The sequence below is a fragment of the Salmo salar genome, chromosome ssa18 (assembly GCF_905237065.1).
Source record: "Salmo salar chromosome ssa18, Ssal_v3.1, whole genome shotgun sequence".
Lineage (NCBI taxonomy): Eukaryota > Metazoa > Chordata > Actinopteri > Salmoniformes > Salmonidae > Salmo > Salmo salar.
In genome coordinates, this window is record NC_059459.1 from 11,300,457 (window position 1) to 11,325,375 (window position 24,919).

The 24,919-nt window shown below is 48.0% G+C and overlaps 1 protein-coding gene across 1 annotated transcript in view; it reads left to right on the forward strand.

The window, feature by feature from the left end:
* The window catches only part of LOC106576760 (thyroid adenoma-associated protein homolog), a 42,979-nt gene extending 31,014 nt beyond the window's left edge, over nt 1-11,965 (forward strand). The window contains 3 exon segments of the mRNA XM_014154131.2: nt 4,413-4,502; nt 8,185-8,316; nt 11,791-11,965. Coding sequence (XP_014009606.2) covers nt 4,413-4,502; nt 8,185-8,316; nt 11,791-11,965 — 397 coding nt within the window.
* The last annotated feature ends 12,954 nt before the right edge of the window (nt 11,966-24,919 follow it).

Below are 24,919 nucleotides of genomic sequence, written 5' to 3' on the forward strand. Positions count from 1 at the left end.
CTGTGGGTTCTCTCCCATACCAGCAGGGGGCAGTGTGTCCACACCAGCCAAGCCTCCCCTCAGCCCCAGCCTAAAGTCATCAGTCCTACTCTACTCTCTCGTTCTCTCTTTGCTTGAAGGGTATGGCAGGAACATAGTCGAACGCTGCTATTCCCTGCAAGGCACTCGCACTGTCTTGCTCTGTACTCTCCAACTCCCCTTCTGCTTTCCTTCTCTTCTTCTACCCCCGTTCTGCTCTTTCACTCTCTCATACTTTTCCTCACTGTGATATCCAAGACTCTTGGCTCTGGAATGATTTTGACATTTTGTTTCAATCAAGTCTAGTGCATGTAGGCTACATTGTACACCCATCTACAAATGGACATGCACGAACAGTGGCACGCAATCACACAAAACAGACATGCTGTCTCACTCACTCACTCACTCACTCACTCACTCACTCACTCACTCACTCACTCACTCACTCACTCACTCACTCACTCACTCACTCACTCACTCACTCACTCTCTCACTCCCCCCAGCCCCACACCTCCACCAGTTGACAGCAAAGCTCCTGTTGTCTTGCACTGACCTCCCGCACCCCTACGTGCTCTCCAGTCATTGCTCCACTGGCCTTCACCTCTGACCTGTGTGTTTGTTACTGTGTGGGGGGTGGGGGGGGTTGTCTTTGACAGGACCCCCTGCAGCGCTCACTCCGTTCACCCTCCGCCCTACTCAACTGTCATCAATCCCCACTCACTCCAGATGTGACCTCTCTGTCCATACCCACAATGCAGAGCTTGGACGGGGGGGTGGGGGCGCTCGCTCGACTCTGTCCCACGAAGGGCGAGATAAGCCGCCAAGGACAGCGCCGAGCGAGCGCCCCGTCAGAACACTGCATTGTGGATATGGACAGAGAGGTCACATCTGGAGTGAGTGGGGATTGGGGGGGAGAGAGAGGGAGAGGGAGAGGGGGGGGGAGCTAAAGGGTGGGTAGAGACTTGCTGAGGCTTAGAGGAAAGGGTTTGATTGCTTGTTTACAGTGATAGTCTTACAGTCCCGGGTTAAAAGCCCGTTCCTGTGTAGATGCTGTGTGTGTGATAGGGTTATTTTTAGCTCTTATCCACAGTGGCGGGTACCCATGGGGGCAGAGGAGTTGATCTGAATACATTTTCTTCCTTCTCATGATGAAGTCCAATCAAGGTCGTTTTGGCCCGTCCAACCGCACAGTCTGTTTTCATTTAGTTTAATTTGCTTGTGTGGCAAGAAGCCTTCTGATCCCTCCGGGCCAAGTCAATTGTTTTGGAGTTTTTAATAATTTTTCTTTTCTTTTTCGTTGTATGTTAGTCTGTCTCATGATGTTTCTGTGTGCAGGCGTGTGTGTGGGAGCGTGATAGACGTGTGTGTGTGTGTGTGTGTGTGTGTGTGTTTCCTGGTCTGTACTGCTGGTGTGTTCTGGGTCTGGCTCGTGTTATTACTGTGATTATTTGGCTGTGTGTTCTGGCTACAGTCGATGCGTTGTGACAGGCTGTCCACTCCAATGGCTGGCTGGTTGCTGGTCTGTTTGGTCAGACTGCTGTGTGCGTTTTGCCTGTGATGTCTGTGTGTGTGTGTTGGGTTGGCTCCCATGGCTCCAGTGGAGGTGAAGTGTATTGGACCCGTCAGGCCAGCTGACCACTGGCCTGTGTGTGTGTTTGTGTGATTTATTTGTACGAGGTTTGAATCTGAAGGTGATTGTTTGTTGTTTATAATATGGTTATTTCTTTGGTTTTTTTTCTCTTATATCCGTTCTGCGTCTGGATTTTATTTGGATAACACTCCTCAAAGTTCAGTAAGAGACTATTGCTCTGCAAACCCAAGCCAACAGCTACAGTATATCTGTGTTCTCAGTCTTCACCCTCCCTCTCTCCTGCTTTTGTTATGTCATCATCATCGTTGTTATTTTGCGAGGCCTGCTGGCCCCGGCAGGCAGACGAGACGGGGCTTGTCCTCAGACACCTTCACCCCCCTCACTGACCCTGACCTGGCTAAGCTGCCCGACATGACCTCTAACCTCTGACCCCATGGAAGGGTCGAATGGAGGAGTGAGACGTCCCACTGCGAGGGCCTCATTATGGATGGATGGAGGGAGGGAGGGAGGAGAGGAGAGGCCTGTCTGCCTAGTTTTACAGTCCTCTGCCGTCTCTAAGGCCCTCTTCTTCGAATTCTTAGAAGTGCAAGTCAATCTTGTAGGTACTCGGGGTTTAATCTACCTGTGAGATAGCTGACATCTTAGAAAAGCCTCAAGGGTTTACAGAAGGAAGGCGAGTCGTACCGTGGCGAGGGGTTAGTGTGTGTGTGTTTAGCGGTCATAGGTCAGAGGCCTGTAATGGACAGGTCTGTATGCATGCCCTCCTCGGCTCTGCCGTTTTTATCTGTGTTCAAGCCGTTTAGCCTGGCTGGAAGACTACGTTAACCCTAAGTGAAAGAATAGTGGTATTTGCAACATGAAACTGCTACCCCGTTGGCCCACCTCAGTTCCATTCGGGGGAGCGTTTTCCGTGTCGCGCGTTGACGCCGCCACATGCGGGCCCCACCGACAGAACAGACACACCTCGTTACCTTGACGGTGCCCCGGCTCTCATTCGGAACAGGCCTGGGACGGGATGGTTAGTGGTGGGGAGGGAGGGAAGAAAGGAAGAAAGGAGAGGGAGGGAGGGAAGAAAGGAGAGGGAGGGAGGGAAGAAAGGAGGGAGGGAGGGAAGAAAGGAGAGAGGGAGGGAGGGAAGAAAGGAGAGAGGGAGGGAGGGAAGAAAGGAGGAGAGGGAGGGAGGGAAGAAAGGAGAGGGAGGGAGGGAAGAAAGGAGAGGGAGGGAGGGAAGAAAGGAGAGGGAGGGAGAGGAGAGAGGGAGGGAGGGAAGAAAGGAGAGAGGGAGGGAGGGAAGAAAGGAGAGAGGGAGGGAGGGAAGAAAGGAGAGGGAGGGAGGGAAGAAAGGAGAGAGGGAGGGAGGGAAGAAAGGAGGGAGAGGAGAGAGGGAGGGAGGGAAGAAAGGAGAGAGGGAGAGGGAGGGAGGGAGGGAAGAAAGGAGAGAGGGGGGAGGGAAGAGAGGGAGGGAGGGAAGAAAGGAGAGAGGGAGGGAGGGAAGAAAGGAGAGAGGGAGGGAGGGAAGAAAGGAGAGAGGGAGGGAGGGAAGAAAGGAGAGAGAGAAGAAAGGAGGGAGGGAGGGAGGGAGGGAGAAGAAAGGAGAGAGGGAAGAAAGGAGAGAGAGAGGGAGGGAAGAAAGGAGAGAGAGAGGGAGGGAGGGAGAAGAAAGGAGAGAGGGAGAAGAAAGGAGAGAGAGAGGGAGGGAAGAAAGGAGAGAGGGAGGGAGGGAGGAAAGGAGAGAGAGAGGGAGGGAGGGAGAAGAAAGGAGAGAGAGGGAGAAGAAAGGAGAGAGAGAGGGAGGGAAGAAAGGAGAGAGAGAGGGAGGGAGGGAAGAAAGGAGAGAGAGAGAGAGGGAGGGAGGGAGGAAAGGAGAGAGAGAGGGAGGGAGGGAGAAGAAAGGAGAGAGAGGGAGAAGAAAGGAGAGAGAGAGGGAGGGAAGAAAGGAGAGAGGGAGGGAGAGAGGAAAGGAGAGAGGGGTGGATGGGACGTATCCCTTTCAGAGGGAAAAGTATTTGTCGCAGTTTTGGCAGAAGTTTATGTGAGCTCCGCTCTTTACGTTGTTGGGTTACGCTGTTTGGCTTTGCAGGCTAACCTAGCTGTTCTGTCCCCTTACGTTTCAGGGCACTTGATTTAGACATTAGGAATTAAAAAACAAAAGAAATATTGGCTTAATGTGAATGGTGGCATTTAGCTTTTGGAGATTACACTGCCGAAGTTCAATGTTGTCAGTTTATGCATGGAATGCCGTTCACACGCAGGCACACACACTTTTTCCTTCAAACACACACACACACTACCCCCCCTCCAAACACGCACATAAAGTGACCAAGTCAGACTAGTGTCCACAGTACATCATTTATTTCCAGACACGCTGCTTGCCTTGCCCGTCTTGGGGATAAACAAACGATGCAGGCTGAAGTGAAGTGTTTCCCTCTGGGTCTGGGGTGGTTGCTAGTTGGCATGAGCCTCCTGAGAAGCCGACCCTGCCGGCCGGCTCCTAATTAGCTTTTTATTGGCTTGTAATGCTTTGAAATGGAAGGAAGTGGTTTAGAAGCCAGACAGCGCTGGAGAGGTTGTTTTCGTTCTCTATACAAGTGTTTCTCTCTCTCTCTCCTTTGCTTTTCTCTGCACAGGGAACTTGTGTAATTATCAAATGGCTTACAGAGCTGGGTAGAGTGCTGATGTTACGTAACTGTTCAAATAGATGTATCTAGTATGTGGCTGCAGATGTTGTACTGTACACAGATGCATCAGTTGAAATACTCCTGTACAACTTCTCTCCTCCTCATCCCTCTCTCCTTCTCCCTAGGATGACGGGCCGGGAGTTCTTCACTCGTTTCCCGGCGCTCTATCCCTTCCTCCTGAGCCAGCTGGAGGGGGCTGCAGCATCAGTGGACAGGTGACAGTTAGGGTTCAAGCCACACCGAGAGGGACGCTCATGTCTGATTCACACTACAGGGCCATGCCGGGAGGACAATCTGAGCTGTACTGGGCTGGCCTGGTTCCACATCCACCAGAAAGTTACTTGAATCTGATGGAAAGGAAATCCAATATACAAGCCAGCATAGTATACTGTGAGCTCCACATTATTTACCATTCATATCTATTAGGCAGTAAATAATCTGAAACAACCAAAACAAACAGAAAATGACTCCAACAAATGTGTGGAGTCACAAACTTGATGAAATCCTTGCATGCTATGAATATGGGACCAAATACTTAACTTTGTACTACTTTAATACACATAAGTGAACTTTTGGTCCCCTAAAATTGATGTACTGTGTAGTGTGCTGCAATTTCTAAACAGTTCACCCGATATGGATGAAAATACCCTCAAATTAAAGCTGACAGTCTGAACTTTAACCTTATAGTCATTGTATCAAATCCAAAGTGCTGGAGTACAGAACCAAAACAACCAAACGTGTCATTGTCCCAATACTTTTGGAGCTTGCTGTAGTCCAGGTATAGTGTGAATCAGGCATCAGAGGTGAAGGTGGAATCCCCCCCCCCTGGATAGCACAGCAGCCTTGTCTTCTCCTCTTCTCACCCTCCTCTGGTTTCTGTGGGACCCTAAATGAAACCCTTGCTTCATTAGGCCCGTTAAGCTCGTTAAGGTTATTGGCCGGGCTGATGGACAGTTTCCTGGGAGAGATGGAGAGATACGGAGGAGGACTGGGCAGACTCCTCCACTCTCTCTGGAAGAGTCTTGGCCTTCATATCTCCTCTACTAGTTAGCTTCCCCCTAAAAGCTTTTGGACTGTGAACAGGCCCTCCAGTCAATGTTATCTTAATATGGATCAAATGAATTGGATGCGTTTTCAGACTCTCTCCATCTCTTCCTCCCTCTATATTGTTCTCTCTTGTTCTATCACTCTCACCTTTCACTCCCAGTCCCTCCACCGCCTCTCGTAGAAGTCATTAAGTTTCCCATGAAACTAAACCTCGGCCCCCTCAACCTCCAAATAGAAAGACTGGGACTGTAAACTTCTCTCAGATGTGTAACGTCTGTTTAGATCATATAATACAGTCGGTGATGGCGCAGAGCTGGGTCGTGTGCTCTGTGGAGCCCGTACAGGGCGTGGTACAGTGCTTCACAGTAAGAGGCGAGACAAACCAGAGCTTCCCAGGCCCAACTCCATCCAGACACATCTCTTCTCTTCTGTTAACCTGCCCGCTTGTCAGTCCTAATCGTTTACCCCCCTCTACCCTCACTCTCTCTTTCCTCTCATCTCCTGTTACCCTTCCTTTTTTTAATCATCCCCCTTACCTTTCATCTCCATCACTCCCTCTCTCTCTGTCCCTCTCAATCCCTCCATCTCTTGTAGTGTTGTCACGACGCCAGAATTTTGACTTCCATACCAGGTTTAGTATCACAATACTAGATACCACGACAATGCTGGATAGCAAAAAGATACCACAGCGACAAAAAAAAGAAGCCATTTTAGCCAAAGTCACAGAATGGCACTTGATTCAGACAGAAACTCTGCTGTTGCTCTGTTCAATCGTTTGGCTTTTTAGTTCAATATCACTACATTTCAATTGTCTTACGTCAACATTTTTCAGACAGCTGTTTATGCATTAATGAATCAATTATACATTCATACGATCAATGTGTTTTTACCAATCTAACTACACAACAACAAAATCTCTAAATCTCTTGTTGATCAATTGAGGTTGTTTTTTTTGGCTGATTTTCATGAGGCTACAGATGACAAACAATCTGTTTCCCTTCCATTTGGGACTTTAAAAAAATAAATAAAAACGCTGTCTCTAACAATTAATGACGTCGTTCACGTCGGAGCGCAGTCAGTTCGCTAAGACAATAGATAGTCTTTGGGAGAGACTTGAGAGAGACCGAACAAGTGGAGTAATAACGTTTTTGGTGGCAATCGGCATGTTTTACGTTATGGTTTGAAAGTACAAGGGTGGTGAATTGGTATTAGCTTTAGCAGTCAGCTAGCAAGGGAAGTTAGCCTGCAAAGCTGGAAGCCACCAGTATCTTCTGGCGTTGTGAAGTTTTCTAGCCTGAATGGCCATGTACGTTTTGCGAACAGTAATTTAACGGTTTCAACATTTCCTAGCGATGTGCCGTGTCACGTTATTCAAGCGTGCTAACTTAGTTCCCCACTCATGCTGCACAAACGTGATGCAGCCCAGAATCCCAGTGCAGGCCAGCAATGAGTAAGGGGTCGGCAGCGCTGGTAGACAGGCTTGCTCTGTGAGACACATTAGCACCGAAATGTAAAAAGAATTCTAGTACTAAACCACTCTTTCTCTAGATTCAATTCAAATGGCATTATTGGGAAGCGTTTGTTTGCATTGCCAAAGCAAGTGAAATAGATTAACATAAAGTAAAACGAAGAGTAAACATTACCCTCACAAAAGTTCCAAAGGAATAGAGTCATTTCATATGTCTATATACAGTGTTGTAACGACGTGCAAGTAGTTAAAGTACAAAAGGGAACTTAAATCGACATAAAATATGGGTTGTATTTACAATGGTGTTTGTTCTTCACTGGTTGCCCTTTTTCTTGTGGCAGCAGGTCTCTCTCTTTCTCCCTGCGTCTCCGGCAGAGCCTCATATGTTAACAATCTTTCTCTGGTGCTACGTGCCATCACTCGTGGCTGTGCCTGACTGAAATCGGATGCTAAACACATTACGTGGGGCCGTAATTAGTGGACTGTAACATTTCCTAATGCATGGCCAGGCCATCCCAGAGGAGATGGGGGGGGGTTGTATTGTTGAATGGAATAATGAAAAGCATAAGGCCCAGCTGGCAGAGTGGGGTGGAAGGGGTTCTGGTTTGGGACCTTCTATGGCCTTTGCTTTCTTTCATCCATCTCTCGCTCTCTCTCGGTGTTTCCGATTGACATTGCCAACCATGAAACCGTTACCACTGTCTCACAGGGACGGTTTTTATTCGGAGTCAGGGTGAGCATCGGGGGGTGTGGAGTGAGGGAGATGTAGGATTAGGGTGGAAGAGATACAGGGGCTAGTGAGAGAGATGAATTGAAATGGGAAGAAACTACAATAGATGTGTATAAAGGTGGTCGGAATACAATAGCATGCTTGCACAATGAGCCCGTCACTCCAGATGGGTCATTGATAAGTTAAGCATTACAATGAAGCTCACTGACTCCCACTTTCTGCCCCCCCCCCTTATTCTAGGGGATCCTTTCCTTGTTTTTCCTCGCTCTCTTTTTTAAAATGACCCACCCCGTCCATTTTCTTGCATGAAGGTGAAGTCGAAGGTTTAATCTCAGCAAGCCAAAACCAAACCTCGCGTCTGGATACTGGATTTGCTTCTGGGACAGGAGGACGTTACTTTGGGACTAATGCCAGTGACGACAACAACAAAAAAGCCCTACCCCTTCCAAACATGCCAAGGTTACCAACTGTGAGATCTCAAACCAGCTCAAAACCAGCACACCTGAATCATCTTTGTGACGATCAGAGCCCGATAAGACGTAACATTTTTGTGTTTCAGTCTGTCACGAGAGACTAAATGCCGTTAAATCCGTGTACCCCAAGTATTACAGATGGCGGATAATAACTGAAACTCTCTGTATGTCTGTTCCAGTGACAGTGGTCAGGTGATTCTGCACCCCAGCCTGTTCCTGTTGCTGCTGGTGTTGGGGCGTCTCTTCCCCTCGCCCATGGACGGGTCTTCTTCCCCCCTGGGCCTAGCCCCCTTCATGCCTTTCATCATCAGGTAAGGACACACACAACTACTGGATGCATGTTATAACTCACATGAGGTGCTGTCATTCACTGTCCTCATCCCACTGTGATGAGCTAAAGTCATACTCTTTTTGGATCACACTTGGGCCACTGTGTTTCTTTGGTACTGTACAGGTCACCCAGTATGTTTTGGCATATGTGAGTAGACGGTACCACATCGGAACAATGTCTTATCTACATCTAACCAAACATGGCTGTCCCCAACCATAACGGTGCCAAGAATAGACCTCATTTCTGGTCTATAAAGGACAGTATTTTGCCGGGTGTGGAGGCTGCGTGCGTGTCTGTGAGAGTGTGTGTGTGTGTGCGCGCGTGCCAAAGGATGCATGTGTGAGGGTACTCGTGTACTCGCCACGTCTCACGGCGTTCCCAGATTCCCACTCCCTTATCGCTGCTGCTCTGACCGTGTCGGGGGGGCGGGCAGACTCATGGGAAACTGCGGATCGGCTCGCACATTCTTCTCATTTCTTAGAGCTGGAAGAAAAGGTGTATAAATATTATTGGAACATGTTCCCCCGCAGCACCTGCAAACCGCCCAGGAGCCGAAGGCCACGCCCATCCGCATCAGTCGTATGAAGTATTTTTCCGCCAATAAAGTAGTACTCAGCAAAATCTGTGCTAGTATGAAAAGACAAGTGCAAGTCGATGGTTTTATGGGGGGGGGGGATAAGACAGATGTCTTATTTAAGATGCTCTTTTGAAGAGGTACTCCCTTAGACCAGTGTACCCCCAAGAGTACTCTTATTCAACTTCTCCTTCAGCCCTAAATGAGTTGAATGAGGTATGTTTGTCCCAGGCTCCAACAGAAATGTGTGCTGTTGGGGCTACTCCAGGACTGGAGCTGGGAAACACTGCCATAGACCATAACTAGGCAGGGAGGACGAGGAGAGGAGGGCTGTGTGTGTTCGGTGCCTGGGACAGAGGGAGGATGGGGTCAGGGAGGACGGGGTCAGGGAGGACAGGGTCAGGGAGGACAGGGCCTTGAGGCTGGAATGCTCTGTGACCGGCCAGATAACGTTCAGCGGAGGAGCTGATACACACAGACACACACACACACACACTCAGTGCACACAGTTCCACTGTAATAACCAGTGAATGAGAAAAAGCTGGCTGAAGACATAATGATACCCTCTGAGATGTTATGCAACCGTACCCTGACCAAGCTGCTTTACTCTGCTAGTAGGGTCTCTGCTAGTAGGGTCTCTGTTCTACTATGTTTTATGGTGTTTGTCCTGAAAGATTTGAACCCCTTTTTTAATTTTTTTCCCCCGATGTAATGTCTGCTTTGTGCTCAGTCACCTCTCTGGCTCAACTCCCTATGTTGCCTGATGGATAGAGGATTGCTGGTCTGGTACAGTGGGGGTTAACCGCTCCAGGGCCAGAGAGCTGGCTGGCTGGTTCTTGTCAGTGGAGGTATGCAGTGCACATCCCCCTCAAATGAAACCCACATGTTGAGGATGTTAAATATAGCAGGGCCCTGGCTGCTCTTGCTCAGGCCTTGTGTCTCTCTCTCTCTCTCTCTCTCTCTCTCTCTCTCTCTCGCTCTCCCCCCCCAGGCGCGTGTGGATGTGTCTGGGAGGGTGATAACGATCTGCCACCTCCTCCCCTACCCCCAGGACTTATCCCCGCTCTTATCCCAGCAGTCTCGATCCACCTTCCCATCCCTGTCTCCCGCCATCCGTCTCATCCCCAGCTCTCCCTTCCTCTGATTTGCCTCTCTCTGACCGATCTCACCACCTCTTGCGTTTCTCCATCGGCTCAGCCTTGCCCTCGTCAGTAAGGGTGATTGGGTCGCAATGTTTTCCCCCGTCCCTCCCTACCGTGACTCCCTCCATCTGTGGAAGATGAACAGACTGTTTTCGTTATCTCTCCCTCTCTCTCCCTCTCTTTGTGCCCCTGGCTGACTGGCACTGCTTCTGACTAACCTGATACCGTTTATCGTTTTTCCACTATCCAGACCAAGCGTCTCTGACTCTGTGCATGTCTTCCTCCCTCCCTCTGTTTCTCGCTGTGGTCTCGTCTCCTCTGCCTATCTCATTTCACTGTAACAGTATCCATTCCTCCCTAACGGCTCCATTACGGCTCAGAGTGGAGCTAGTTTAGTGTTAACAGAGACAGTCGCTAGGGAGGAAACTGGACTGCCAGGACCCAAATGAGCCCCAGATGCCCCCACTAGCCTTCCTCTCCTCTGGGCTGGCGTTTAGAGCAGATCCCCCTCTCTCCCCGTCCCCAGTCTGTGTCCTGACCCCCTGGAGACTGCTTCGGACGGCCCAGTTTCTAAAATTACACCCCTCCAAACGGTCATTTCCTCTACAAAGAGTTTTAATGGGACAAATTAGCACTGATAGTTAACATATGGGGCCCAAATGGGGCTGGGCGGTGGATGAGGCAGGGGGCAGGCAGAGGGATTGTTCATTAGGGTGTGGGTGTGTGTGTGTGAGAGAGACAGTTCAGAGCAGAGGAATGATAACTGTTGTATCTGTTTGACACAGGCCCTCTTCTGTGTCGGTCTGCGAGTTATGACACAGCAGGTGGAGGGCCGTTTGTTGACAGTGTATGTGTGTGTCAGGGAGAAGGGGTGTGTGGGTAGAGAAGGGGGAGGGGCAGTTGGTAATGTCTCTTCCAGGCCAAGATAACTCTCAGAGCAGCAGAACGTCTTAATTGAGACATTTGGTTCCGTAAGCCGCCCCGGTGATGGATGGACGCTCCTCTGGAGTTTCCAGAGCGGCATGGCGGAAGGCTGTTTGTTTGGCTTGAGCCGCTCGTAAAGCACTCGGCTCCTCTGCGGCCCCATAAACACACACACACACGCACACACACACGCACGCAGTGCGACACAGCAGGCCCCGGCTGCAAACAGTCAAAGTCGTAGCAGCTCCCTGTCTCCTCACCCTTAAATTCCCTTACCCCTAACTCTCCTACCACTCACCTCTTAATTCCCCCTCCCTCCTCAGTGTTGGCTGGGGAAAGAGATGCTGAAAAAGCCCCAGTGAGACTTGCTTCTCACTTTCAGACAATGCATGGAGGGGCCATGTCTCTCTGTTAATGTAGGTCAATCAGTCTGTCAATCAGTCTGATTCCCACCTCCCTCACACGTCTCACCCCTGTCCAGCCCACGCCGCCTCCTCCAATGTCAGAGCTTGCATGAGGGACGTGCGGGCAGTCACTAGTAAACAAGGCTAATTTTAGCAGGTGTTAAGGGTGACTGAACAGGGACCACATTCCCCGACACCTCCATGTACGGTACAGCAGAGGACCGTGTGTGTGATAGAGGGTCATCCTGAGAGCTAGGTAACTATTTGAATAGGGTCGGATGTTTATTCAGTCTCCGACATCAATCCACTCATTTGTTTGGAGTTATTCTCATACAGTAGACTGTTCACCCAAACACAGGGGGGGGGTTTATAGAATCCTTCTTCTCTAACCTGTCCTGTCTGTGTTCCAGGTGTGGTCGTTCTGCCGTCTACCGGACCCGTGAGATGGCCGCCCGGGCCCTGGTCCCGTTCGTCATGGTAACCCAGGTCCCCTCCACCATTCAGACTCTACTAGAGGATCTGCCTCTGGAACCCGGGCCTAGAACCCAGCAGAACCACATCCACGGAACCCTGCTCCAGGTCTAGAACCAATTCTGTTCTCTGATACTGGCAACACACTGAAAAAAGACACACACACACACAGCTCTCAACACATCCTGTCAACACACAGTGCACATCCCATCAGCCCCATTATCACACTGTGACAGTCCAGGGTAAATACATATTTAGTACTATCAACACATTCTGACAACACAACCAAACACTCACACAGTAATATCAACACACACTGATGAGTCATTGGCGCTGGGCTCACTCCTAATGGGACATGGGGGACAGTGTGGCCCAAATCAGGGGTGGTGCAGAGTCAGGGGGAGGAATGAACAGCTTTGTTAGTATTTTCTTTCCGTCATCTGACAGTTACGATTTGATAGTGGTTTCTTCTCTTCAATACTGGCTGGGTTTCATGGAGGTCTGTGGGATAGAGGGAGAGGAATGGGGAGAGAGCGATGGAAACGGTTAGAGGGGGTGAGCGGGAGATGGATAGAGGGAGGGAGGGAGCGAGGGAGGGAGGGAGCCAGAAAGAGAGCGATGGAAAGTGAGGGATGGCAGGGGAAGTGCACTCCCAGAGGCTTATGTGAGGCTTTGGAGGAGCAGGGTTTGTTTTCTTTCCTGTCATGGTGGTCATATGTGGAGCTTCCACAGATCTCTCTGTGTATCTCTCTCTCTGTGTATCTCTGTGTCTGTGCATCTCTGTCTCTCTCTCTCTCTCTCTCTCTCTCTGTGTCTCTCTCTCTCTCTCTCTCTCTCTCTGTCTCTCTCTCTCTCTCTCTCTCTCTCTCTCTCTCTGTCCTCTCTCTCTCTCTCTGTTCTCTCTCTCTCTCTCTCTCTCTCTCTGTCTCTCTCTCTCTGTCTCTCTCTCTCTCTCTCTCTCTCTCTCTCTCTCTCTCTCTCTCTCTCTGTCTCTCTCTCTCTCTCTCTGTCTCTCTCTGTCTCTCTCTCTCTCTCTCTCTCTCTCTCTCTCTCTCTCTCTCTGTGTCTCTGTCTGTGGAGGATGACAGGGAGCCCTGTCTCTGTGGCCAGGGAGGCGAGAGAGAGGCGATGGGCTACATACATGCATCTATCTGTTTGCATGCGTGCCTGCTCTTGCCTCTGTGCAGCCGGGCACTTCACTTCAGACGATGCACCACAGATATAGACTGGGCAGGAAGCAGCGTGTCGGGTCCCGCTCGGTATATCTGAATGCGGAGGGGTGTCTTTCCCGTGATGCGCCCCAGATAAACTGGAGTGTTTGGATATGCTGGGTCGTGTTTGGCTGGGAGGGAGGGGAGAGGAGGGCCGGGGTTGTATGCAGGCGTAAACACTGTGGAGGAGCGAGGTAGAGATAGACGGAGCGTACGTGTGGACCGGAGCATCACCCAGGGCCCACTAGATAGAGGGGATAGTGTGTGTGTGCTCACGGCATACTGCGGGCCTGTTTTTACTGAAACGACGAGGACGGTGCGTTCAGCTGCAGGGGATGGCTAATTCATGTTAATGTGTTCTGGCCACTGTCAGAGAGTCAGTTGGTGTGTGTAGCAGATGTGGCGGTCTCTTCTTCCCTATTGGAAAAACCTTTAACAGAGCTTCTGTTGCTATCCAGAATGCCCCTTCTCACCTCCATCGACAGTGCACAAGCACACAGCATACCTGCCGAGACCCGTCTATACCCGCTACTAGTACATTGACCCACTCTTGCCGGCTCTCTCTCCCACACCCCTAGCCTGTGTGACCTGCAGTGTCCTCAGGAGACCATCCCCTAGAGAATCGTGCATCAGCAGGCAGGTTAGTTATTCGAGAGATGGGTATTTGATTAAAGCACCACAGAACACCGTGTTCGCCAGCACCGCTCCGGTCTACCCAGTAAGTTTCTGTTGACGCAACCTCCCGGGTTCCCCTGGACCTGCCTAGCGAGGGAACAGGCGGACCAGCACTAACAGAACACGACGTCCTCCTCGGCACGCTCCAGCGACGCCACATAGGCCTGTCTACCCAGTACGCCTGGCGCGGTCAGTAGTGTTTTGAGGTTGTGCGGTGGGGAATTAATCCTTTGTGTATTTTCACAACACAAATCCGGAGTTGAACTGTAGACTCTCCCATGGCCTTTTTATTTTTTTTAAAATATTTTTGTAGCCTCAGCGCTATTCTGTAGGAGACGGAAATCTGTTCCCAGACCTGTTTGTGCTGTCTTACCAAGTCCTATGGTTGACCATGGAGTTGGTTAGTTGGCAAGACAGAACAAACAGATCTGGGACCAGGCTATAGCTAGAAAGGGTCTGTAGGGAGTAGTACTAGTTCAGCACAAACAGATCTGGGACCAGGCTGTACTGTCGCTGGACAGCGTCTGTAGTGAGTAGTACATGTATGTATGCTTGGGCGGTATACCGTATATACCGGGGTATTTGGAAATAGTCACTGGATGGTTTTTCAATACCTTTTGAAACTGTTTATTTGCAGTTTGTTAATACATTTGAATATTTGTAGCTACTTTTTAAGTAAATACTTGCGGTTAACTTGCGCAATAAGTTTCAGCTGTCGAAATGTTTCATTCCGAACCTTCCCGGTCGTATCCAATCACGTGGTGTTTGTTTACAAGCACACAACGACGAGAGATAGGCGCCTTGTGAGTCACTCACCGTTGTGCAGCCCTCTCCAGACGATCTAGTTACAGAATGGAATTCGCAACTAAATGTTTGCCAGCTGGATATCTTAGAACTTAAGTCTAAAATGTGCTCTATGCTCTGCAGTTGTACTTTTTGGTTTGCTAATTTAGTACAGCGGCAAGAAAAAGTGTGTGAACCCTTTGGCATTACCTGGATTTCAGCATAAAGTTGGTCATGTAATTTGATCTGATCTTAATCTAAGTCACAACAATAGACAATCATGGTCTGCTTCAACTAAAAACACACAAGCTATACGTTTTCATGTCTTTATTGAACACACCGTGTAAACATTCACACTGCAGGGTGGGAAAAGTATGTGAACCCTTGGATTTAATAACTGGTTGACCCTCCTTTGGCAGCAATAACAACCAAACGTTTTCTGTAGTGTGGAACAGACCTGCGTAATTTAGGACCATTCCTCTTTACAAAACTGTTTCAATTAAGCAATACTCTTGGGATGTCTGGTGTGAACCGCTCTCTTGAGGTCATGCCACAGCATCTCAATCGGGTTGAGGTCAGGACTGACTGGGCCACTCCAGAAGGTGTATTTTCTTCGGTTCAAGCCATTCTGTTGTTGATTTACTTCTCTGTTTTGGGTCATTGTCCTGTTGCATCAACCAACTTCAACTGGGGGACATGCTCTCCGCAGCCGATGTGACAGGTCAACATTCACAAGGCTGCAGGGCCAGACGGATTACCAGGGCGTGTACTGCGAGCATGCGCTTACCAACTAGCAAGTGTCTTCACTGACATTTTCAACCTCTCCCTGTCCGAGTCTGTAATACCAACATGTTTTAAGCCGACCACCATACTCCCTGTGCCCAAGAACACTAAGGTAACTTGCCTAAATGACTACCGACCCGTAGCACTCACGTCTGTAGCCATGAAGTGCTTTGAAAGGCTGGTCATGGCTCACATCAACACCATTTTCCCAGAAACCCGAGACCCACTCCAATTTGCATACTGCCCCAACAGATCCACAGATGCAATCTCTGTTGCACTCCACACTGCCCTTTCCCACCTGGACAAAAGGAACACTTACGTGAGAATGCTATTCATTGACTACAGCTCAGCGTTCAACACCATAGTGCCCACAAAGCTCATCACTAAGCTAAGGACCCTGGGACTAAACAGCTCCCTCTGCAACTGGATCCTGGACTTCCTGACGGGCCGCCCCCAGGTGGTAAGGGTAGGTAACAACACATCCGCCACGCTGATCCTCAACACAGGGGCCCCTCGGGTGTGTGCTGAGCCCGCTCCTGTACTCCCTGCTCACTCATGACTGTACGGCCAGGCACAACTCCAACACCATCATTAAGTTTGCCGATGACAACAGTGGTAGGCCTGATCACTGACAACAACGAGACAGCCTATAGGGAGGAGGTCAGAGACCTGACCGTGTGGTGCCAGGACAACAACCTCTCCCTCAACATGATCAAGACAAAGGAGATGATTGTGGACTACAGGAAAAGGAGGACAGAGCACGCCACCATTCTCATCAACGGGGCTGTAGTGGAGCAGGTTGAGAGCTTCAAGTTCCTTGGTGTCCACATACCAACAAACTAACATGGTCCAAGCACACCATGACAGTCGTGAAGCGGGCATGACAAAACCTATTCCCCCTCAGGAGACTGAAAAGATTTGGCATGGGTCCTCAGATCCTCAAAAGGTTCTACAGCTGCACCATCGAGAGCATCCTGACTGGTTGCATCACTGCCTGGTATGGCAACTGCTCAGCCAATGACCGCAAGGCACTACAGAGGGTATTGCGAACGGCCCAGTACATCACTGGGGCCAAGCTTCCTGCCATCCAGGACCTCTATACCAGGCGGTGTCAGAGGAAGGCCATGAAAATTGTTTAAAACTCCAGCCACCCTAGTCATAGACTTTTTTTCTCTCTGCTACCGCACGGCAAGCGGTACTGGAGCGACAAGTCAAGGTCCAAGAGGCTTCTAAACAGCTTCTACCCCCAAGCCATAAGACTCCTGAACATCTAGTCAAATGGCTACCCAGACTATTCACATTGCCCCTCCCCTCACCACTGCCATTCTCTGTTGTCATCTATGCATAGTCACTTTAAATAACTACTTACATGTGTATATACTACCTCAACTAACCGGTGCCCCCGCACATTGTGTACCAGCACCCCCTTGTATATATAGTTTTTTTTACTGCTCTTTAATTATTTGTTACTTTTATCTCTTATTCTTATCCATATTTTTGGAAAATGCGCACACATCTAAACTGCGTCGGTTAGGGGCTCGTAAGTAAGCATTTCACTCTAAGGTCTATACCTGTTGTTTTCGGCGCATGTGACTAATAAAATTTGATTTGAAAGCCTTACATTTTCCTGTCGATGATAGCAAGCTGTCCAGGCCCTGAGGCAGCCCCAAACCATGATGCCCCACCGTACTTTACAGTTGGGTTGAGGTTTTGATGTTGCTGTGCCTTTTTTTTTCTTCTCCACATTATGTTATGTTGTTCCTTTCAAACAACTCAACTGTAGTTTAAACTGTCCACAGAATATTTTTCCACTTGAGCTGTGGAACATCCAAGTGCTTTTTTGTGAACTTCAGACGTGCAGCAATGTTTTTTTTGGACAGCAGTGGCTTCTTCCATGGTGTCCTCCCATGAACACCATTATTGTTTAGTGTTTTATGTGTCATAGACTCGTCAACAGAGATGTTAGCATGTTCATGAGATTTCTGTAAGTCTTTAGCTGACACTAGGATTCTTCTTAAGAGCACAGCGCAGAATGCTCAATGAGATTATCTTTTTTAATTGAACCTTTTTAACTAGGCAAGTTAAGAACAAATTCTTATTTACAATGACGGCCTAGGAACAGTGGGTTAACTGCCTTGTTCAGGGGCAGAATGACAGCTTTTTACGTTGTCAGCTCGGGGATTCGATCTAGCAACCTTTCGGTTACTGGCACAGCGCTCTAACCACTAGGCTACCTGCCGCCCCTTGCAGTCATCTTTGCAGGACGGCCACTCCTAGAGAGAGTAGCAACAGTGCTGAACTTTATTCATTTATAGACACTTTGTCTTAATGTGGACTGATGAAAATCAAGGCTTTTTGAGATACTTTTGTAACCCTTTCCAGCTTTATGCAAGTCAACAATTCTTAATCTTAGATCTTCTGAGATCTCTTTTGTTCGAGGCATAGTTCACATCAGCCAATGCTTCTTTTGAATAGCAAACTCAAATTTTGTGAGTTTTTTTTTATAGTGCAGGGCAGCTCTAACCAACATCTCCAATCTCATCTCATTGATTGGAATCCAGGTTAGCTGACTCTTGACTCCAATTGGCTTTTGGAGAAGTCATTAGCCTAGGGGTTCACATACTTTTCCCAACCTACACTGTGGATGTTAAAATTATCTATTCAATATAGCCAAGAAAAATACGATCATTTGTGTGTTATTAGTTTAAGCACTGTGTCTATTGTGACTTAGATGATCAGATCAAATTTGATGACCAATTTATGCATATATCAGGTAATTCCAAAGGGTTCACATATGTTTACATATACTTGTTAGCATTACTAACCTTGATATTACAAAGATTCAGTGGGGTTTGAAAATAGCCCCTGTGTTCAGTGCCGGTATTACCGAATGTCCCGGTATTGTGTAATGCACACTATATATACAGAAGTATGTGGACACCCCTTCAAATTAGTTTGTTCGGCCATTTCAGCCACACTCGTTGTTGACAGGTGTATAAAATTGAGCGCAAAGCCATGCAATCTCCATAGACAAACATTGGCCGTAGAATGGCCTTACTGAAGCACATAGTGACTTTCAACGTGGCACCTTCATAGGATGCCACCTTTTTAACAAGTCAGTTAGTCAAATGTTTGACCTGCTAGAACTGCCCCGGTCAACTGTAAGTGGTGTTATGGTGAAGTGGAAATGTCTAGGAGCAACAACGGCTCAGCCGTGAAGTGGTAGGCCACACAAGCTCTCAAAACGGGACCGCTGAAGTGTGTAGCGCGTAGAAATAGTCTGTCCTCACTACAGAGTTCCAACACTCACTATCAAGTTCCAAACCTGCTTCTGGAAGCAATGTCTGCACAAGAACTGTTCGTTGGGAAATGGGTTTGGGTTTCCATGGCCGAGCAGCTACACACAAGCTTAAGATCACAATGCCAAGCATTGGCTGGAGTGGTGTAAAGCTCGCTGCAATTGGACTCTGGAGCAGTGGAAACAAGGAATCACGCTTCACCATCTGGCAGCCCGACGGACGAATCTGGGTTTGGCGAATGCCAGGAGAACGCTACCTGCCCCAATGCATAGTGCCAACTGTAAAGTTTGGTGGAGGAGTAACAATGATCTGGGGATGTTTTTCATGGTTCGGACTAGGCCCCTTAGTTCCAGTGAAGGGAAATCTTAACTCTACAGCATACAATGACATTCTAGATGATTCTGTGCTTCCAACTTTGTGGCAACAGTTTGGGGAAGGCCCTTTCCTGTTTCAGCATGACAATGCCCCCATGCACAAAGCGAGGTCCATACAGAAATGGTTTAGTTGAGATCGGTGTGGAAGAACTTGCCTGGCCTGCACAGAACCCTGACCTCAACCCCATCGAGGACCTTTGGGATGAATTGGAATGCTGACTGCGAGCCAGGCCTAATCGCCCAACATCAGTGTCTGACCTCGTTTATGCTCTTGTGGTTGAATGGAATCAAGTCCTCCCAGCAATGTTTCAACATCTAGTAGAAAGCTTTCCCAAAAGAGTGGAGGCTGTTCTAGCAGCAAAGGGGGGACCAACTCAATATTAATGCCCATGATTTTGGAATGAGATGTTCGACCATCAGGTGTCCACGTGGAGTATTTATAAAGGTATGACAATCTAGATACCGCCCAAGCCTACTTGCGTGACTAATGAACGAGAACACAGGTCACCACTCCATGCTCACTGTTCTAATACAATGAGCCCAGCTGCACGGGTCTGCTCCGACCCTTCAAAACACACGCACACACATACTGCTCATGTGTCTCTCCACCGTCTGCACAAAGGGAAATAACCAACACGTCCCCGGGGTGCAGTTGACCTCCAACTCATCACGATTAAAGATTGAAGATGTCGGTGCTCACACACCACAGGGCTTGTTTGTCTCAGAACGTGTGTGTGTGTGTGTCGGTGGTGTCATGTTTATTATTGGTTTTGAGTTTTGTTTGTGTGTCCTTTTGGATGCTTGTGTGTGAATGTGACAAAATTAATACTGAGGGTATGCTCATTTTTGTTTGTTTTTTGTAAGCATCTTATTCAGTAAATTTTTGTGTGTGGTTTGTGTTTTCTGGTGGGTCCTTGCGTAAGGCTGTACTTTTTGTGTGTGTGTGTGTGTGTGTGTGTGTGTGTCTAGCCGTGCCCTGTGGTCAGTCCCTGGTTGTGGATGTAGGAGGGACTGCAGCCTGATAACAGGCTCTGAAGAGTCCTCCTACACCACCACTATTTTTACCGGGCTAAAAGTGACACACACACTCAACACTGACTGTAAAACGCCTCACAAAAACAAACCTTACAAAGAGGGTTTGATTTTGTTTTGTATTCATCTCAAACGTTGCCAAAACCATTCCCATAAAATTTCCCCAAAGAGGTGGTGTCCCTCGTCAAAACGACAGGTCAAACGCTGGTCCCCCTCCGCCCCGGTTCCATCTCCAGGCAGGGACACAACAGTGACCTCTCACATCTCCCTTCTCCCTGGGCTAAAACATCGGACCATGACCCTTCTGCTTTATGGATCTCATCTGACTGGGGCTTCTTTATTTTAGCTCCGTCTCATCCCATCTCCCTTCTCGTCCCGCCTCTGGTTTTTGCTCAGTCTCATGCTTTTTACAGGACGGTTTGGGTTCTATAAATATTCCTGTTTCCTCGGATCGAGTCCGGATTAATCCGGCTGAGACTCCCACTAGGGACTTCCCAGTCCAGAGTTTGGAGGGGGCAGGGAACGACGGCGACAGGGAGAAAAGAGGGGTGTGGTGGGGGCTGTTTGTGAAAGCCAGTGGGTGTTGGCTGGGAGCCAGGTCTGGTGCTACGTGGTCTGCCTGGTTTTCCCCCGTTGCCTTCCTTGCATGGTGTAATGAATGGCTTCCTCCCCTGTGGCTGTGGCCCAGCTAAAGAGTATACTTACTAGGGCCCAGAATACACCGAGTACACAGAGGACCGAGGATGCCGAGTACACAGGCAATGCGTCAGAATACAGCCTATACAGACTACACATCATCTGACCTAGCCTCAGAATATCGGTCTCTCCATTGTCACATCGGCAATATCTCAACTAGGGTTTGCAAGGGTCGAACATTTTCCAGTAAATTTCCAGAATTTTTCTGGAAATTTCAATGAGAAGTTAAGCCCGGGAATTTGGGGAATGTTGCTTAAATTCATCCAAAAAAGTTTGCTTTTAACATTGAACCTTTTTTGTGTGACACACAAGGCAATTCTAGGTCTTGTGGCATATTTTGGTTAAACTATCCCCAATTCAATGGAATTGCAACTCTCTACATGCACAGTGCATTCTTCCATCACATGTGCAGTGCACTCTTCCAACACATGTACAGCTGATTCTCAAAATCTTGCACACTAATGAGATGCCACACTACTACACTGTCTAAGCCAAGGACTACATGCTTTCTGGTAAGTTTTGATTACAATACTGGGTGGGGTGAATATATTTTATGACATACTGTTCATGATTTTTGTTAACTAGTAAATAGTAGCCTAGAGCAAAGTGTGTTTAAATAATTTCTAACTTGTTAACAATTTCTGCTAGTTAGTGTTTGCTACCATGTGGGTTTTAGCTTGCTTGAGCCTGCTAACTGAGTGTTAATTCACCTGTTTCCACATGTTTCATTTTAAAACATTTATCTTACAAAGGAGTTGTTTAAACTGCTGAACTATTTATCTGTAAATGGACTTGTATTTTACTTTTTTACTCATTTTTTTCTAGTCTTTACAGAAATGCTACGGGCGCTATCTGATGTGTGGAGACATTTCACTGCAGCTAATGTAGAAGGAAAAGCTGTGTACATTTGCAAAACCTTATCCAAATCATATGTGAAGAATGCAGCAAAGATGCAGAATCATCTGGCCAAGTGCATAAAGTTCCCTCAGCGCTCACAACAAGCAACCTCTGACAAAAGTGAATCAGACACCTTATCGATAGCAATACCTCATTGTCCTCCTGGAATCAGTCGTTTTTTTGACTCAATGGAGGAACATAGTCAGAGAAATGCTGATGAATGTCTTGCTCGAGCTGTGTATGCAACTGGTTCACCTCTGATGCTCACAGGCAATGTGTATTGGAAGAGATTTCTGAATGTTCTTCGCCCAGCATACACCCCTCTAACCAGACATGCTTTATCTACTCATTTGCTGGATGCAGAGTTCAACAGAGTTCAAGTGAAGGTCAAGCAAATCATAGAGATGGCAGACTGTATTGCAATCATCTCTGATGGGTGGTCGAATGTTTGTGGGCAAAGAATAATTAACTACGTCTCCACCCCTCAGCCAGTATTCTACAAGAGCACAGACACAAGGGACAACAGACATTGCAGATGAGCTGAAGGCAGTCATCAATGACCTTAGACCACAGAAGATATTTGCACTGGTGACAGACAATGCCGCGAACATGAAGGCTGCTTGGTCTAAAGTGGAGGAGTCCTACCATCACATTACACCCATTGGCTATGCTGCTCATGCATTGAATCTGCTCCTCAAGGACATCATGGCACTGAAAACAATGGATACACTCTACAAGAGAGCCAAGGAAATGGTTAGGTATGTGAAGGGTCATCAAGTCATAGCAGCAATCTACCTCACCAAGCACAGTGAGAAGAATAAGAGCACCACATTGAAGCTGCCCAGCAACACCCGTTGGGGTGGTGTTGTCATCATGTTTGACAGTCTCCTGGAGGGGAAGGAGTCTCTCCAAGAAATGGCCATGTCACAGTCTGCCGATATGGACAAGATGGCGCTGACAGAGATGGTCGCCTCGCTTCAGGTCCTTTTTTTATGTATTTTATTATTTCTTACATTGTTAGCCCAGGAATTCTCAAGTCTTATTACATACAGCCGGGAAGAACTATTTGATATAAAAGACATGACAACTTACCATCATTACGACCAGGAATACGTCTTTCCCGAAGCGGATCCTTTGTTCGGACTTCCACCCTGGACATGTGATCTTATTCCAGAGGCCGACCCAAAACAACGCGGTCGCCGCAGGTTAACAGATGTTATTGTGAGAGTAGTGAAATGCTTGTGCTTCTAGTTCCAACAATGCGGTTCCTAGGCCGTCATTGAAAATAAGAATTTGTTCTTAACTGACTTGCCTAGTTAAATAAAGGTAAAATAAATATGAAATACAATGTGATTTGATTTGACAGCCCCATCAAGAGGATCCTCCTGGATGATGTATTTTGGGGGAGAGTGGTAGGCAGCCTGAAACTCCTGAAACCTATAGCAGTAGCCATTGCACGGATTGAGGGAGACAATGCCATCCTGTCTGATGTTCAGACTCTGCTTGCAGATGTAAGAGAAGAAATCCGTACTACCCTGCCCACTTCACTGTTGCTCCAAGCAGAGGAAACTGCAGTTCTGAAATACATCAAAAAGCGTGAAGAGTTCTGTCTGAAGCCCATACATGCTGCAGCGTACATGTTGGACCCCAAGTAAGCTGGCAAGAGCATCCTGTCTGGAGCAGAGATCAACAAGGCCTATGGTGTCATCACTACCGTGTCTCATCACCTTGGCCTGGATGAGGGCAAGGTTCTTGGCAGTCTGGTGAAGTACACTTCCAAGCAAGGGCTTTGGGACGGAGATGAGATATGTTGGCACGACTGCCATATTGCATCAGCCACCTGGTGGAAGGGACTTTGTGGATCTGAGGCTCTTTCCCTTGTTGCCTCCATCATCCTCCAAATCCCACCAACATCAGCCGCCTCAGAGCGCAACTGGTCCTTGTTTGGGAACACACACACCAAAGCACGCAACAGGCTGACCAATACAAAGGTTGAAAAATTGGTGGCCACCTGGGAAATTTGAGGCTTTTTGAGCCTGACAACGAGCCATCCTCAACAAGGTTGGAAAGTGACAGTGAAGATGAGGCCTCAGAGTCTGATGTTCAAGAGGTGGACATTGAGGAGGTCCAGGGAGAAGACATGGAAGCCTGAGAGGAAGACAACCCAAGCTTTAGTTTCTAGACTATCATTTTACAGATCTATGTTGAAAAGGTTTTTGAGAGATGCGATCGATCATTCAATATTCCCTTTATTTTGTTCAGTGAAATTATCCCATGTGAAGAGTCAACTCATTTAATTAAGGTTCAATTCGTAACTACATTTTTATATTTTTATTTCTATTGGAAGGATTTAATAATTAGCAATTATGTCTACTTATGACAAGGTAAAAGTGTTATGTTTCTGTCTCCATATGATATGTTAAATATATCCAATGCTGGAAACATCTACATTTAAATGGTATTAATATTAATTCCCATATATTTCTGTTAATTCCCATGGAAAGTTTCCACCTCTGAATATTCCTCAAAATGTGCAACCCTAATCTCAACTGAGTAATATTATCATTAGGCCATTTTGTAATGCACGTAACAAAACGTTGTTATGTCTTTCTTGGTCCCAAACAGCCACTTGGTAACTGCACACAACGTTTTTCAGACCAATGTAAACTACTTTGACTTTGTTTGTGAATGTCTCCGAACCTCAGCGATTGTTTGCCTAGTCGAACGCACGGCACTTCACGCCTCGGTCGTTTAGCTACACACACTGTTATTACTTAACCAGGTGAAATGACGTGGTGTGTGTGTGTGTGTGTGTGTGTGTGTGTGTGTGTGTGTGTGTGTGTGTGGTCTAGGTGCTGTTCCTGCTGCGCTCCTACCAGACGGATACACACAGACCCCAGGCGGCAGGAAGTGACATCAGCCAAGCCCTGCGCCCACGACTGTGGCTCGCCTCCAGGTCACCACTCATTTGCTCGCTCGCTCTCTCACGCACACACACACCGCAACACAGATAACCATCCGTTCCTGATATTAAGAATAGCTTATTTTTCCACTGCCCATACCCTCTTTGGCTGAGTTCCCTTCACACCCCACACAGGCTTCCATTTCAAAGGAAGCAACCCCCCCACCACAACCACCAATCTTTCTGCCCCAAACCAGGGCCTGACCAGGTAAGCAGGAGATAGCACAGAGGGGTGTGGAGGGGATTAGCTAGCTTGCTGCGCTTGGTCCCAGTGACTCCTTATTAAGATGCCGAGGTGGATTCTTGTTCGCTCAGGCGCTACACCATCTGTCCGTTTGATCACTTGCCGCTTCACA